General features: G+C 59.8%; 3 protein-coding genes across 4 annotated transcripts in view; all 3 read right to left on the reverse strand.

The window, feature by feature from the left end:
* Positions 1 to 251, reverse strand: part of ADGRG3 (adhesion G protein-coupled receptor G3) — a 3804-nt gene extending 3553 nt beyond the window's left edge. The window contains exon 1 of one of the 2 annotated variants that reach the window (XM_042877044.1): positions 99 to 251. The gene's annotated coding sequence lies outside the window, so the exon portion shown is untranslated. Of the gene's footprint in view, positions 1 to 61 lie in introns of both variants that reach the window. The other variant, XM_042877045.1, reaches the window with a different exon arrangement.
* A 769-nt stretch (positions 252 to 1020) lies between these two features.
* Positions 1021 to 9791, reverse strand: ADGRG1 (adhesion G protein-coupled receptor G1). Its single transcript, XM_042877042.1, has 14 exons — positions 9708 to 9791; positions 6369 to 6456; positions 5679 to 6092; positions 5178 to 5295; positions 4933 to 5080; positions 4685 to 4816; positions 4410 to 4526; positions 3982 to 4027; positions 3659 to 3759; positions 3466 to 3581; positions 2907 to 3181; positions 2315 to 2426; positions 1837 to 2105; positions 1021 to 1657 (listed from the first exon to the last, which is right to left on the reverse strand). The coding sequence occupies exons 2-14, from the start codon at positions 6406 to 6408 to the stop codon at positions 1536 to 1538; spliced, it is 2010 nt and encodes a 669-aa protein (XP_042732976.1). The 5' UTR covers positions 6409 to 6456; positions 9708 to 9791; the 3' UTR covers positions 1021 to 1535.
* A 2456-nt stretch (positions 9792 to 12247) lies between these two features.
* ADGRG5 (adhesion G protein-coupled receptor G5) lies at positions 12248 to 15841 on the reverse strand. The gene is given in 12 exon segments (XM_042877228.1): positions 12248 to 12580; positions 12677 to 12939; positions 13493 to 13592; positions 13666 to 13931; positions 14135 to 14253; positions 14331 to 14477; positions 14574 to 14690; positions 14809 to 14946; positions 15248 to 15386; positions 15455 to 15533; positions 15653 to 15778; positions 15781 to 15841. Coding segments are annotated over 12 exon segments (1632 nt in total). The 3' UTR covers positions 12248 to 12503.
* Positions 15842 to 15879: the final 38 nt, after the last annotated feature.

Below are 15879 nucleotides of genomic sequence, written 5' to 3' on the forward strand. Positions count from 1 at the left end.
CCCATAGCACCCCACAGCTCCATGGGGCACAGCCCAAGGCATTGCCATGGCCCCATAGCACCCCGCAGCTCCATGGGGCACAGCCCAAGGCATTGCCATGGCCCCGTAGCACCCCACAGCTCCATGGGGCACAGCCCAAGGCATTGCCATGGCCCTGTAGCACCCTGCAGCACTGCCCCACTACCTGAGCCAGCGTGCCCGCAGGCAGCGGCAGGCAGGCTGGCCTGAGTGACGCAGCTCCATGCACTGGTGGGGCAGCTCCAGGGTCAGACTACGGCCCTCACCACGTTCCTCCAGTTCCACCGCCATGTTGCAGCACTGCTTGGTCTTGTCCCCACGAGACAGTGCTGTGAGAGGCAGCAGTCAGGGCCCGGCGGTGGCATGGAGGCTGATGGGGTGTGGGTGGGCTGGGGTCTCACCATCACAGCTGTCCTGGCCTGGCACGGTGCCTTGCAGGGGGAAAAACCCAGTGTCAGCCCTCACTCTTATAGGGGAAATGGGTGCCAGCTTGAAGCAAGCACATGGACATCCCCCAGCCCCTCCTGGCTGTCCCAGTGCCGCCCAGCCCCATCCCACCCAGCCGGCACTCACCAGGGAACAACAGGAGCAGAAGAACCGTGCTCAGGTGTGTGAGCTCCATGCTCCGTCCAGGGTCTCCCGTCCCACAGCCCTGCTCTTCTGCAGGCTCCCCAGGGGCTCACAGCTTCTCCTGAGGCAACCGCAGTGTCCTCATTTCCTTTCTGCAACCCCCTTCCTGTGGGTTGCCATGTAAACTCCTGCCTTCAGCTTGATGCCAACCACGATTAGCGGTCGGAGCTGCTTCGCCTCCCCAGCGACCTCCGGGCTTTTGTTTTTCCTTCCCATCTCACCCCATCCTGCCCAACCCTACTGTGCCAACGAACAGCAAGGCATACGTTGGAGTGTTTCACTGTCAGCTAAGCCTGTGCCACCCATGGGCATGACCAAAGGAGGGACCCCAAAGGACAGCTCACCAGCAGCAGAGACCCTGAGGAGACACACTCAGAGTGGGTATGACTTTAATGGGCACAGGTCTGACGTGCGAGCGCAATCATTCAACGTTTACACCATACAAAAATAGAGAAACATTCAACAAAATAACAAAAATAGATTATTTCAGCTGCTAGAGGGTGTCCCCGTGGCTTGTTATTCTGTCTTCACCTGGGAAGGGCCCTATCGGTGGCCACAAGCAAGGGCTAGAGACGGGGTCTTTCCCACCTGCTGGTCTTGGGGCAGTGGAAGGGACATCGGGAAGCACAGAGGGCCCTGTCCCTGCCCCATGCCGCAGCCCTATGCATCCCTCTGCCCTGCCCCGGGAGCCAGCCCCGTCCCTGAAGGAGCAGGCAGGCAGGGATGGGGACACCCAGATACTCGGGGGGATGCAGTGATGGGGAATATGGGGCCAGCGGAGGCGAGGGGCTGAGGGTCCCCGCCGTGGGTCCCTGAACTCCCAGCGGGTGCAGTAGCGAAGCGACCACCCTCTGCCAGGCAGCCCCACGGCACGGCCAGCACGGGGCTCAGCCGGGGTGGCTCTGGCTGCTGTTGGGCTGTAGCTTCACACTGTCAGAGCTGCACTGGAAGTCAGAAGACTTTTTCGCCTGCAGCACCATGGTCCAGTACCAGAGAAAGATGAGAAAACCTGGGAGAGGAGGGAGAAAAGGTGGGTGAATCCCTCTGAGGGACCATCAGCAGCTGAGAGTGAGGCACTGGTCTGCCAGTGGGCCAGATCCTCTCATACCCACCCACTGCCTGACCTATCCCACCCAGAGCCCCAGGGCAGCTCATGCCCTTTGGAGGAGCCCAGTGCCCCAGGATCACCTTGGAGTGAGTTGACGATGGTGAAGATGTAGAGGGAGACGAGGCGGAAAACACCGGAGGTGAAGGAGAAGAACACCAGTGCCCATGGAATGCCCAGAAGGATGCTCAGCCCAAAGAGGGCCAGCACATGCTTGAGCTTGTGACCTTTCTTGTTCTGCCGGAGGATCTCCCGGACCATGGCCCCCAGCATGACCAAGTTGAAGAGGAACACCACGCTGAAGAATCCCAGGTTCACCACGTTATGGATCAGAGGGCTCGTGAGCCAGCATCTAGAGGGAGGAGAAAGGCAGAGGGTTATGCTGTGTCATCCCATGGGGGCACAAGGCAGAGCGTTTGGGGGGAGCACGCAGTAAAACACGCAGTGGGGATCCCACCCTGCAAAGCCCTGGGTAAGGCACAGTCTGTGGGCTAAGGAAAACCTATAGGATGTGGTGGAAGCTCAACCAGATGACTTTAAGACCAGTTTCCTTTGACTTACATGGTTGCATTGGTGGACCTTCCACCAACAGATTCATAGACGGGAATGTAGAAGGGGCCGTAGTTGGTCCAATTAGCCAGGAAGATCAACATCACACAAAAGAAGGGAAGTCCTGTGTGTCAAGAACAGAATGAAGCAGCCACCCTCAACTCTGACCCATAGACCTTCTGGAAAGAACTCCTTCCCCTTTTTCCTTGTATGGTGTTTGAAGAACCTCCTCTCCTTGGGGTGAACCGAGGATGGAGCGTGCAATGAGGACCCCTGGTGTAAGCCCTGGCTGAGGAGCAGGCTTGTGATGCACAGACCCACATGGGGATCTCATAGGGCATTGGAATTTTAGGCCACCAAAGATCACAATATTGCCCTACCATACCCTCCTTTCCAAAGCAAAGCAAGGATGTGTGAACATCTCCTGTCCCAAGCCCATCTGTACGGACAGCCCTGGGTGTCTCTGATCTCAGACACCTCTTCCAACACGTCTCCATCTCTATCCAAGCACCACATACGGTGGAGAAGACTCAGGAGCAGAATCCATGTGCCTGATCACCCCACTGCCCTGCCCCTCGGGGGTCTCTGCCTCCCCAGTCCTCACCCCAGCCCACCAGGCAGAGCTTGAGGAGGAAGTGGTCATGGTAGGCGTTGAAGACTTCGATCACAAGCCGGTAGAGATTGTAGCCCTCGATGCCCATCCAGGTGAGGCAGCTGAGGAGGGAGAAGTGCAGGAAAAGCCCCCCGGCTCTGCAGGCCGCCTGACTGCTGCTGGAAGCCAAGTGCTCCGAGATGAGGAAGGTGAAGTCCAGGAGGAAGATGGCACCCAGCAGGTTCATGTGGATGTGCATGCTTGTGATCTGGTCTCGCTGCTTGCTCCTGGAGAACCGAGGGGAAGAGAACTCAGCACCACACCTGGCCAGCATCCTCAGTGCCCCAAAACACCCCGCGGTGTCACGCTGGCTCCTGTTTGCCAGATCCGTGACAATCACCAAGCTGAATTTCCCCAGTCATTGAAAACTGCAGGTGTTTTTGAGCACCCTGCAGGAAACCTGGCCAAGGCAATGGTTTCTGGAAAGGAGCACTCTACTTTGTTCCAACCTGGCTCCTTCACTGTGCTTCTAGCTGTGCCACCCAGTGGGAAGAGAGCACCCAACCCATACCTGAAGTAGAGAAAAAAGATGGTGGAGATGGATGCCAAAGCTGAGATGAGGCAGCCTATGTACGTGATGATGCTCAGGGAGTCCCTGTGTAGGTAGGAGATCTCTGGAGATGATACCTGGGGAGAAAGAGGAATGAGAAACAGTGAGGGAACAGTGGGAAGGACAGAGAGAGCTGAGGGAAGGTGGTACCCACCATCAGCACGGCAAAGTAGGTGAGGTGGTTGCATCTGCAGTCTGTCCGTGTGTCCCCCTCTACTGTCGTGCAACCATAGCTGTCCCACTTCCCAGAGCTGGCTGCAAGAGAAAGAGAGAGCAGCAGGAACAGCAGCTTTGGGATTTTGGAGCTTCCAAAGCGTCCATAGCAGTGGGGAGGACAGAGATTGGGATCCTCCCATCATGGGGAGGGTTCATGGAGCTGGAACAAGGCAGGGAGGTGCAGAACAGCACATCTTTGGTACCTAGCTGAAGGAACAGGGACATCATCTGCACTCCACACCCAAACAGAGATACACTCACCGGTGCCATCCTCCCTCCAGAAGACACACCGTGGGGTCACATTCCTCTGAAATGACAAAACCACAGATGCTCGGGTGCTGTGCAGGGCTCACAGCCTGGGAATGAGGTTTGGTAGGGGCAACATTGGGCAGGAGGTGAGATGGCTGCAGGCGACAGAAGGCCTGTGTGGGCTTCAGGTAGAGACTCCCCAGGCCCCATCTTTAAACAAGGGGTTCAGCTTTCATCAGCTGAATGAATGAGCAGAGAAACTGCTACACAGTGTTCCCAGTCCTGGAGATTGTGTGGTGAAGCCCCAGAAGATGCCACAGAAAGACCAAGGAAGGACATGGACCCACTGGGTGGCGATCACTGTTCAATCTAACAGTCTCCTTGCCCTCACTCTCTATTCCTGGAGGGATTGGGTGTAATGAGGCTCTTTCCCCACCTACCGGCAGCCGGTTGTGGAAGAAAGTGAGAACCACTGGCTCGGAGAGGTTGGCCACCACCGTGTTCACCAGGGAGATGCCAACCACCTTGTCACCCAGGATGTGGCTGCTGTTCTCATCCTGCAGAAGGAAGTGGTCACACAACAGGAAGGGAGAGGTCCCAGAGGGGAGGTCCTGTGCCTCTCCTTTGTGCTGCAGTTAATCTTTGGAGCACCTAACATCTCTGAAGCAGGGACGGATGCAGGGACACCCATTGCGCCACATGGTGTGGGCATTACCTGGAACATGGCTTGGCTGTTGATGTCCACCAGGAGCACCCTGTGCTCCACCACCTCCTCCTCCTTCTTCTTTACCATCACAAATAGGCTTCTTGGCAGGTCCACAGCAAACCCCTGCACCTCTCTGCTCTCCTGCAAGGACAGACCCACTGGGATGGAGCTTGGGTGGATGCTGGCACGTTGCTTTGAGCCCTTTGGGGGCAATGGGGATGAGTGGGGTGCTTAGCCCCAGGGTAACATGGACCCACCTCTTTTGGGGAAGCAAAGGCCAGGTGGCGAGGAGCCTGTGTGGGGCTGATGCTCAGCACAGTCGCACGCAGGGCGGCCTTCCCAAAGGTCTGGTTCTGTCCTCCAAGCTCCACTTGTGCCAGCGTCTTCTCCAAGGCCCCGAGTTTGCTGTAGAAAATAGGATTAGAAACACAGTGATTGGGGCCAGTAAAGCAATTGGGCATGGCTCAGTGAATGCCCCGTGATCACCCAGCCCCACACTCACTGCCGAAGAGAGCGCTGCGCCTTGGAGCCCGCAGATGGCACCCGTGCGAGGAGGCCATCCAGGGCAGCAAGCTCATCCTCCACATCCTGCTTCCAGACAGGCATCATCTCTGGAGGGACTGGTGGCACAAACAGAGGACGGCATCAGGACCACTGGCAGCACCAGCTTCTCCCTGCCCACAGCCCTGGCGTGACCCCAAGCAAAGGGCTTTGGTGTGACCCTACAGAGATCCCAACCATGGGGCTCCTCCAGGTGCCTGCAGCTTGGTGCTCCTTGCAGAGCTTCCTGGGATTTTATTGGGCTGAAGCACTTTTGGAAATCTCTTTCTTCATCTTTGGGGAGCTGCCTGCCCTTGGATGCCATGGGCTGCTTGAGCCAGTTGCCCTTCCCATCACCCCTTCCCATCGTCCTGATACCATCACACTACAGCACAGCACCGGGACCAGCACTGGGGATGGAATTAACCCTTATCTCATTGAAATAACCCCGAATTGCCTTTACCAGGGAAAAGATATTGAGGTGCACTCTCAAGGGAGGTGTTCTTCTGGCCCTTGAAGACATAGGACACATTGAAGATGGAGGCCCTGGTCTTCTCCAAGCCCATCAGCTGCGTGACGCCATCAGCTGGCTCATGGCCCAGGAAGAAGCTCTTCTTCCCATATGCCAACCAGAGGGTCCTGTTGGCCTTGAACCAGTAGATGCAGAAGCGATACCTGCCCAAGGTGGTTGGCAGGCTGTACTGGTAGGAAGAGTTTGTCCTGTTTGTCAAAAAGGGACTTTTTATCACCAGCGCCTGGGCCATGTTCTCGATGGAGATGTTGGCAGAGCTGTGCTCGTAGATGACCGAGCTGTTCTTGGTCTGGTTCCTGTCACCGCAGAAGCGGAAATCCTCCTGGCGGCCGCTCGCCCCCACCCCTGCATTGCATAAGGACAGAGAGATGCTGCTCAGCACGGGGACAGCCACCCCAAGCCCACCCTGCCCACAGTCACAGCGTAGGGTTCAGCAGGGTGCCGGGCTCCTTTCCTCCCCACTGACAGGCAGAGCTCTGCAGATGGATGGAGAGCCGCTCCTTTCTCCAGGTTCCCACTTTGGAGACCCAAACCCAGGAGGTGTTTCACCCTGTTTTCACCCACTGGTGCCGTCAATCGTTGTGTTTTGGGGCTGCCAAGACGTGGCAGGGTGCTGCCTACCTTGCAGCGGGGGGAGAAGCAGCAGGAGGAGGACTTTCATAGTGGCCGGCTCTCAGCCTGGGTTCTGCCTCCTAGGAGCAAACGGAGCCTGCAGGGCCACAAAGAAAAGAGGCACGGTGTCAGGGGATGGGGAGCCAAGGTGGGACAGCAGCTGGGGGCACAGTCAGCTCTGGGTGCCACCACCACCAGGAGGAATAGGCACCCTGATGGCCCCATAGAGTGGGGAGGGATGCAGGAGCCGGGGGGCTCCCTCCTGCCCACTGCCTCATATCTTGGTTCCTGCCTTGTCTTCTTTCGGCAGGTGATAAGAACAGAAGGAAACAGCAGTTTCCTAACTCCCCGAGCCTAGAATTATTCTCACTGGTGCTTACAGCAAGGGGCTGATCGTGTCACACACCGCAGAGGGACTCTGCCCCCCGCTGCCACCTCCCCCCCCATCCCCACCGTGCCTCGGCTGTGTGCATTTCCCACGTTGCTGGGACCACTTTTTGTAAGAGCTCCCCCAGCCCCCAGCAGCAGCCAGGACTGCACCAGTGAGGGCTGCACCGGGACACGAAGCCGGCCAGGTATGCAGATAGCAGCTGCTGTGCAAAGCAGAGCTGCAGCAACATTTGTGCAGGGGGGTTCCCACAGGCAGCGCTGGCCACAAATCTATGCTGCACGGCTGAGGCTCTGACCGCTGCCGTGACGCTGGACACGAGAGGTATGCTGACGGTGTCCTGGGTGTGTGAGAATGGTAAAAAGTAAAAAGAAAGGCTCTTCTGTGGCTTGAAGTCCTGCTGTAGCTCAGCACGCTGCCGTGGGCACAAGGGTCCCACTGAGGTCCCCGGTGTGCATGTGGCACGGGCACGGTTTAGAAGGGATCGTCCCTTTGAGCCCTTCCTGAGCCCAACCAGAATCAGAAACCGAAAGCCCAACCAGGACCCAGTGGAGGTGAGCAGTGATGTTTCCCCCGCTCGCCCGACCCGCCTGATTGCTGCTTCCTGAGCTGAACAATGGCAAGAGAAAATCTCCCAGGAGGGGAGAAAACTGACACAACCCATAAAAGGCACTGCCTGTTCTCCTCCCCATCCGGGGGGCAGAGCACTGCCACCCCCACGTACCTGGGGGCAGCAGGGACAAGGAGCATTGGGGTACCCAGGTAGTGATGCCCCCATTCCCAGGAATCCCTCTTTGACAGCAGCAGCAAGGGGACAGGAAGGCTTTCCCCAACCCTAAGCCCAAAAGCTCCTCAGGAACGTATAGAAAAGCTGCCGTTCTGTCCCACATTGGAGGTGGGGGGGTTTGGAGCAGCCTCCTGTCGGCCCAGGGTGCACTTTTCCCCAAAGGCTCAGCCCCTGGCGTGGGGACGTTACGCTGTGTTCTCTCAGCACCATTAAATGAATGCACTCATCGGAAAGGGAAGCCGAGGAATAACACTGTGACCTCTAAAGCTGGAAAAAACAAGAGCCCGGTGAGAAACCTTCCTGCTCTGGGTGACTGGGCACCAGGCATTCAATCGAGACGGGGATGGCAGGTGGGCTTTGCACGATGTTTTCGCCAAGAAGGAAAGATGCGCTCACGTCTCCAACAAACACTGGAAACGTGTTGATGAGGAGACTTTTGTTGGCTTTGCTTTCAGGCTCCTTAGCACTACAGAGATGCTAATGGGGGGCACAGCTCTTTGCCCACAGCCTGTCACCGGTTTGAGGGGTGGGTGGGGAAACTGAGGCACAGAGACATGGCCTGGAGCGGAGCCATGCACGGGGAGCGGGTCTGCCTTCACAATGCGCCCTTGTCCTTGGCCTGCAGCCCATGGGCAGCCCACACATTGCTCATGGTGTCGGCACGTCAGCCCCTTCCCGTCACCAGCGGGCGTCAGGCATGCGCCCTCGGCCACCAGGACGGCTGCAGAGCCCATGAGAACACATGGGGCCATGGGTCACCACAGCCCCAAAACGCAGCGAGCATTCTCAGAACCCAAATCGACCAATGCAGGAGGGGCAGTGCTGGTGTGAAGGGTGGGATTTCCAGTTTCTCAACCACAAGAAAAAAAGGGGTGAATGCAATGCGAGGCACACTCCGATGTGTGATGAGGGCTGCTCCCCGCCTCACCAAAGCTTCTCAGCTCCCTGCTGCAGAGCCGGGTACCAGTGCTGCATAGCAGAGCCCCGCTCCCTGCCAAGGCCCAGCTGTCTGTGAGCTGATGGGAAAGGAGTTGGCGGCTCGGCACCGGCCAGCTGGCACACAGCAGCTCCACCACGTCCCTGCAACACCAGTGGGTGACCCCAGAAAGGTGCGCACTGCTCAGCCCCGGGGTGCCGTGTCCCAGCAGTGTGCAGTTGTTTGTGAACCTGTTGCTCTACGAATAGCACCAGGGGCGGGCTGCGGGATTAAGAGCTGGATGGTGACCAACTATGTGGCGTTTATAGGGTCGGGGCTTCATTCCCACGGGAGCGGCGAACCCACCGCGGGGCGGCACCGTGCAGATGGGATTGCCCAAAGCCTGGTCTGTGCCCCAAATCCGAGCATCACAAAGCCCCCCTGGCTCCCTGCTGGTGGTAGCAGGCTTCTGCACCCAACAGACCGTGAAATCCACCTTGGCAGGCAGCCCTGCCCGCAGCCATGCTGCCAGGGGGTTATTCCAGGAGATTTCATTCTGTTTTCCCACTGCTGCTCTGTGCCCCATCCCTTGTGGAGCACCGGGAGCAGCGTGCCGGGACCGGCAGCAGCAGGCGCACGGCTGCAGGAGGAATCCCCCGGCGGGCATCGGGGTGGGAGAGCACTCTGTCGAGACACGCCGGCTGCTCCGAGCCTGAACGGAGTCGGGTGTGCTCCTGGACTCCCGGGTTGGGGAGCCACACGCGTTGGGTGCCACGGCATGGAATGGAACAGGGTGGAAAGGCACGGAATGGAGCGGCATGGAATGGAATGGTGTAGAATGGAACAGCACAGCATGGCACAGAACGGCATGGCATGGCATGGCGTGGAACAGCACAGAATGGCACGGCACGGCACGGCAGAGTGGTGCGGCCTCGGCAGGGCTCAGCTGTGCCGAGGCAGCAGCCGCAAGCAGCTGCCCCGCGAGGCGGCTCCACGGCCCTGGAATCCAGCCCGGCTGCGGGTACGGAGCCCGATTTAGAGAGGAAAAGGGAGAAGAGCCCGTAGGGACGGAGGCTGCGTGCAGGAAGACCCCGGGGAGCCCCATTCCCTGCACGGACAGAGGCGTTACACCTTGCGCTGAGCCACAAAGCAATAGGCACGCAACTCCCGCACCGCTCCCGCTCCCGGGGGCCGAATCCCAGGGCAGAGCCCGCAGCATCCCCCCGCTCCCCAAGCATCGCGCAGCCCCGGCCTCACCTCCGCACCCCCGCCGCCGCTCCCCGTACCCGGCTACCTGTGCCGGGGTCGGGCGGGGCGCGCCGTCCCGACGCCGCTCGGCGCTGCTCGGTTCGACGGAGTTCTGTGCCCGGCTCGGCTCGGCTCGGCACTCCCCCGCCCCGCCTCCGCTCCCACCCCCGGGGCAGGCGGTGACTCAGCGGGGGTGGGAGCCTGTCGAGACCCCTCTGTCGCGGCACCTGCTCGTGCGATGGAGCCGGGCTTGGAGGGGAGGGCGGGCGGTATCGCCCCTTCGGGCCGGGGATCGGCAGAGGGACGGCGGTGGGGCGGGGGGAGCGCCCCCGGGAGCTGGGGCTGGCGGGCGGCCAGAGGAGGAAAGGAATTGTACGGCTGCCAGGCTGCACGCCCGGCTGGGAAAGGGATTAAAGAATAACAGCCGATGTGAGAGCGGCCGGGACGCGGCGTCCTAAGAAGCGTGTCCTGCTCTAGGGCAGGAAATGAGGGTGCGGGCAGTGGGTCCTGAGCGCGGTGCTCCCTGTGCCCTGCACCCCGTGAGATGTGGGGTCCAGGACGGAGCCCCGAGCCCCGACGGCAGCGCGGTGCGTGCGGAGCTAAGGGAGCGTGGCCAGGTTCCAGCCCAGGCAGTCCTTTGTGTGCACTGAAAGGGAGAGCCGGGCTCCAAGGAGATGGCGGGGAGGTGGCCAGGAAGCGTAAATACGCAGCCTCTCACGGATATTCCCAAAGGATTGAATGGGACTTTTCTTCTTTTTCATGCTGCTGGGGGAAGGGCGGACGCGGCGGCACGGGGACAAAAGGCAGCCAACAAAACACAAGGTGCCATAGCCACACCGGGAGCAGGGATGGGAATGGAATGGAAACGGGGATGGGAATGGAATGAAAACGGTGCTTGCTGTGCCTTGGAGGGTCCCAGCCCAGCACCTCGTGCTCCGCTCACATCACCCATGAGCTGTGGCCCCTTTGTTCAGCTCTCCCAGGGCTGGCACACGCTGCATCACGCGGCCGCACCGCAGCCAGCACGGCTCCTTTCAGGGCAGCCATCCTCTTGCACCCGCATCTCCCCAGCCCCACTCCTCTCTCCCTGCTCCCATCCCCTGGTGCAGGATGCAGCCCCCTGTGCTGACCCCCCGACCCAGGGTCACAGCTTCTATAGGGAAGTGACACCTCGGGCCATCCTCTTGCTGCTGTCCCGAACAAAAAGGCTTCTGTCCACACCAGGGCGTTATCAGGAGGTCGGTAGAGTTATTTTTGGGCTGATGTCTGCACTTGTTGATGTTATCGGATGATGTGGAAGTCAGCAGGGCTCGCTGCTGCCTTCAGAGATCCTTGTGGAGCACTGGGGGAGGAAATCCTCACAGTTGTCCCTGCGGGGGAAATTTGCCCTTGGGCTCCAGCCAGCAACACTCCCTGGGCCTGATAAGAATTTACAGCTCGAGCTGGGCAGTTTGAGTCTTGGGAACCTCTGTGGATGGAGATCCTGTGGATTCCACCCGGTGCCCAGAGGCACTGCATGGGGCTGAGCTCTGGGCAGGTCTGAGGTCCCAGCCCTGCAGAACCCCTGTGTGCACCCCGGGCTGCAAACCTGCATCCTCATCCCAGCCACTGCCCAGCCCGGTGATCCCAGCACTACCTGGGAGCTGAATGCTTGCGTGCTGAGAAAATACACCCGATAAGGCTGTGGGAAAGATAAATAGGGCTGGCTCTCCTTGAGGAGGTGAGATGGGCTGGGCTTCAGTTCTCATCGCCATCCAGCACAGCATGGGGATGGCTGGGTGTCCTCTGAGTTCCAGGCACTTCAGGGTGTGCCACACTGCACCATGGCCCTGCAGCCCCAGGACATGGTGGGATATGGTGAGAGTATGATGAGGGTTTTCCAGGCACTGCTGGATACAGGAACAGGCGTAGGAATGCACCGGTGTTGGTGCAGACGCAGCTACTGGCACGGTCATGATTCATGCCTGGGGTGCGGGGCCAGGAAGGTGATGCTCACCATGGGGTTTGCTTGCTGCCCGCCAGCTCTTGGCGTCCCACCAAGCTTTGTCAAGTCCCAAATGATGACAAAGTGCTGAGCCATGCCCAGCTCATCGCCGCGGAGCTGCAGCAGGACGGCTTTTGTCCTCGATGTGAGCGGGACGGGTGGAAACTCAGCAGCGAATTTCCTTTGTGCGCAGAACAAAGCACAAGGGCGAGCGGCTTCCTTTGCTCTGTTCCCAGAAATAGGTCCCACAAAGCAGCCAGAAAGGGAAAAACACTCAGAGGAGTGGTATGGGAAGAGCTGGAGCTGTGCCACCGTGCCCTGCACGGGGAGGACCCTGCAATGTGATACCTGTCCCCACAACCTGGCTCCAAAGTCCTGGGTGCAGAGAGGCAAAGTGGGGCCAGTTTGGGCTGCCGCTTTGCCATCACCATCTGCAGCCACGTTTCCTGCCCCCACAGTTTCTCCTCGCTGTGTGCCTGCTGCAGGCTGGGCTGCTGGAACCCCCCTAAGGGTGATGGGGTGGCGCCGGACTTAGAGGTCTCCTCCACCCTTCATGATTCTGCGATTCTATTTAGGGACGGGGTTAGGGGATGGGTCAGCGGTTGGATTCGGCGATCCTATAGCGGCTATGATTCCATCAAAAGTCTTGTTCGTACTATGGAGCTCTGTTCCGCGTTTGCTTTTGTATAGGAGGAAAACCCGTTTCCCATGGACCACACTCCAGCCCATTGCCCTGGTGCCCTCTGGCGGCTCCTCGCCGCCTCCATCACCGGACGCCACTTTAATTAACGCTAAATACCGAGGCCAATCCCGCAGCCCCGCTATCTGGAGGCACTGCAGTCGGATGTGCTGCGCTTGCTGCGATGCGTGCTGAGGTACCAAAGGCAGAGGAACACACCTGGGGGGTGACACAGTTAATGCCATGGGCACCTCAGTGCCACGCTGGGAGGACGAGGGAACCCCCCCCCCTCCAAAATCCCACCCGGGTGCTGACCTTGCAGGGAGTTGAGGACAGTGAAGAGGTAGAGCTGGGGCACGAGGAGCACGCCAAAGGCACAGAAGGCTGTGCCCCAGGTGGTGCCCAGCAGGCAGGTGAGCCCCAGCACCGTCACCCAGTCCCTCCTCGCCCTCTGCTGCTGCTGCCGTGTCTTCCACAGCACCACCACCACGGCCACCAGCACCAGCACGTTGAACAGCAGGATGAGGCCAGCATAGCACAGGGTCATGTAGTGGGCGGGCGGGCTGGTGAGCCAGCACCTGGTGGGGATGGGGGACAGCTGTGTCCTAACCCTGGTCAGCCTGGGGTGTGCAGGCTATGTGGAGTCCTTGGGAGTGCATGGCTAACCCAAAGTGCATAGGTGCATGGAGAACCCAGGGAGCAAGGGGTTTCTAAAGTCCCTGAGGTGGATGGGAATTAAGGGTGCATGGGGTACTTGGGAAGCCTGAGGTTCCTGGGAGCACAAGGGAAACTCAGGGTGCATGGGATTTCTGGAATCCCTGGGGGTGCGTGGCTAACCCAAAGTGCACGGACAACGCTGGGTGCATGGAGCACATGGGAACCCTGAGGTTTCTGGAATCCATGGGAGCGCATGGGCAAGCCAAAGTGCGTGGGATGGATGGCTAACCCAGATGCACGTGGCCCTTGGGGTGCATGGGGAGCCCAGCATGCGTGGGGGATTTAAGATGTACAGGGAAACTCAAGGTTCGTGGGGTACATGGGAGTGCCTGGGTAACCCAAAGTACATGGGGTGCTCCATGGGGAGCCCAGAGTGCATGGTGTGCCTGGGGAGCCAGCAGCCCCCACACTCACATGGTCACGTTCTTGTAACCGTCAGCAGTGCTGATGATGTGGTGCCCATAGATTTCTCTCTTGAAGATGAGAACAGCCACCACGGCCAGCGTGGGCAGACCTGGGGGTCAGGGAGAGGCCACGTAAGGCCAGGCAAGGGCAGTGGGGCAGTGGGAGCCCATGGGGGCACTCACCCCAGGTGCAGAGGCAGAGCTTGAGGAGGTAGTGCCGCACGTAGATGTTGTAGACCTTGATGAGGAGGAGGTAGAGGTGGAAGCCCTCAGCCCACATCCAGCCCAGGGCACACAGGAGGCTGCCATGCAGCAGGGCGGCCACAGCCTGGCAGCCCTCCATGGTGCCCGCAGCCAGCGGCTCGCTCAGCAAGAAGCTGGTATTGAGCAGGAACAGTGCAGCCAGCAGGTTCATGTGGATCCTGGTCGTGTCGTCCCGCGGCCGGCATCTGCAGGAGGGGAGAGGACACGGGGTGCAGAGGATGCCCACCAGGCAGCACAACACGGCATTGTGCATGGCATGGCACGGCACAAGGAATGGTGTGGCACAGTGGGCAGCGTGGCGTGATGCAGCACTGCACATGGCATAGCACACAACATATGGCATGACATAGTACGACACAGCATGGCACATGGCATGGCACAGCTCTACCTGAAGACACAGCAGAGCAGCAGAGTGCAGAAGGCAGCGGCGGCCGAAATGGAGCAGCCCACGGTGCTGATGTAGGTGAGAGATTGCAGCTCGGACTCGCTCAGGTTGTGTGCCTGGATCTGTCCGGAGAGGTGCACATGGGGTGAGCCTTGGGGTGTCCTATGTGGTGGGAGGAGGAAGGGCAGGAGCCACGCACCAGCAGCACAGCAAAGTAGGTGAGGTGGTTGCAGAGGCAGCGCACGGTGCCCTTCTGGTGCTGTGTCTCGCAGCCCTCCCTGCTCCATGTGCCAGCACTGCCCGTGCCTGCGGGCTGCCAGAAGACACAGGTAGCATTGGAGCTGTCCTGGTGGGAAGGAGGATGGAAGAAGTGAGATGGGAACAGTCTGCTCCCTGGAAACCCCACGTCTCACCAGTGGTGCCACGGTGGAGCTCAGCTCACCAGCTGCTCGTTGTGCCCAAAGCGGATCTCCACAGGGCGCCGCAGCCGGCCCACCCGCCTGTTGTGCAGGAAGGCCCCCAGGATGTGGTCGTTCAGCACAGAGCTGTTGTGCTCATCCTGTGAGAGACAGAGCAAGATGCCTTATGGGGCCCCACAGCAGCCCTATAGTGTATCTACGTGGGGCTGCTCAAGGGGGGCTCGGCTCTCCCCAGGCACCCTCATTGCCGGCGCTCACCAGGAACAGGCTGGCACTGTGGATGTGGATACAGACGAGCTTCTGCTCCTCCTGTGCCCCCATGCCCTCCATCAGTTCCACTGGGAAGTTGATGCTGCCCCTGAGCCATGCTGACGCCCGCCCTTTGCTCTGCACTGGCTATGAGGGCAGAGGAGAGGTCACACTTTCGTGGGAACCCCCTGAGCATCCCCAGCCCCAGGTGCCAAGCAGGGTCCTGGCTCCAGCACTAGCTGCATTTTGCAAAGAGGAGAACTGGGCTGGGGAGAGAAGAGCTCAGGGCAGGGAAGTGTGATCCAGCAGGAGTGCAGGAAGTGCTGTGGAGCTGCCTTGGGACCCTCTGCGCTGTGAGGGGAAGTGGCCCCGACACATCCTGCGCCAGGAGGTTATGGGTAGAGGCTGATGCAAGAGCACTCCATGGGAAGGGCACAGCGGTACCCACCATGTTGCTGCTAACATTGAGCCCTTGGAAGCAGCCGGCCGTGATATTGAACACAAAGGCCTCTAGGATGTTGGTTTTGAAGCTGTATTCCTCTTTGCCAAGCGTGCTGTGGGCCAGCGCCCGCTCCAGCTCTGTTAACCTGCTAGGGGGATGGGGTTGGTAGGATGTGGGGGAATGGGGGAACAGCAGGGATGGGGCTGCACTCACCTAGCCCAGTTGTGCCGGGAGCTGCCCTGTTTCAGCCCCTCTGACAGGTTATGCATGCAGCTCTGGATGTATTCGGTGTCTGCAAGGGGGGTTCTGGGAGATGAGCCCCGACCGCAGCACCTGCCCAGCTTCCATCCCCACCTCCCCCCAGCCCAGCCCCATCCCACCCCCACCAGCAGCACAGGGATATATCCCCACCTTGGTTGGGCAGGACAGGCTCAGCGAGGCAGAGGACGAGAGCAGTGAGCAGCAGGGTGGGCATCTCTGCGATCCTGCAAAAGGCACCCAGCCCCACACACACCCAGTCACAGCCCCGGGGCCACGCCTGGGGCACTGTGGATGGGGCTACAGCCACCGCAGCTGCCTGCCATGCAAATCCTGTGACATCCAGACGCTGGCACCAACCCGGCCCCGAACTGCCCAGG

This window comes from Lagopus leucura, unplaced genomic scaffold (genome assembly GCF_019238085.1).
Source record: "Lagopus leucura isolate 7727_CA_CO unplaced genomic scaffold, USGS_WTPT01 Super-Scaffold_100017, whole genome shotgun sequence".
NCBI classification, from domain to species: domain Eukaryota; kingdom Metazoa; phylum Chordata; class Aves; order Galliformes; family Phasianidae; genus Lagopus; species Lagopus leucura.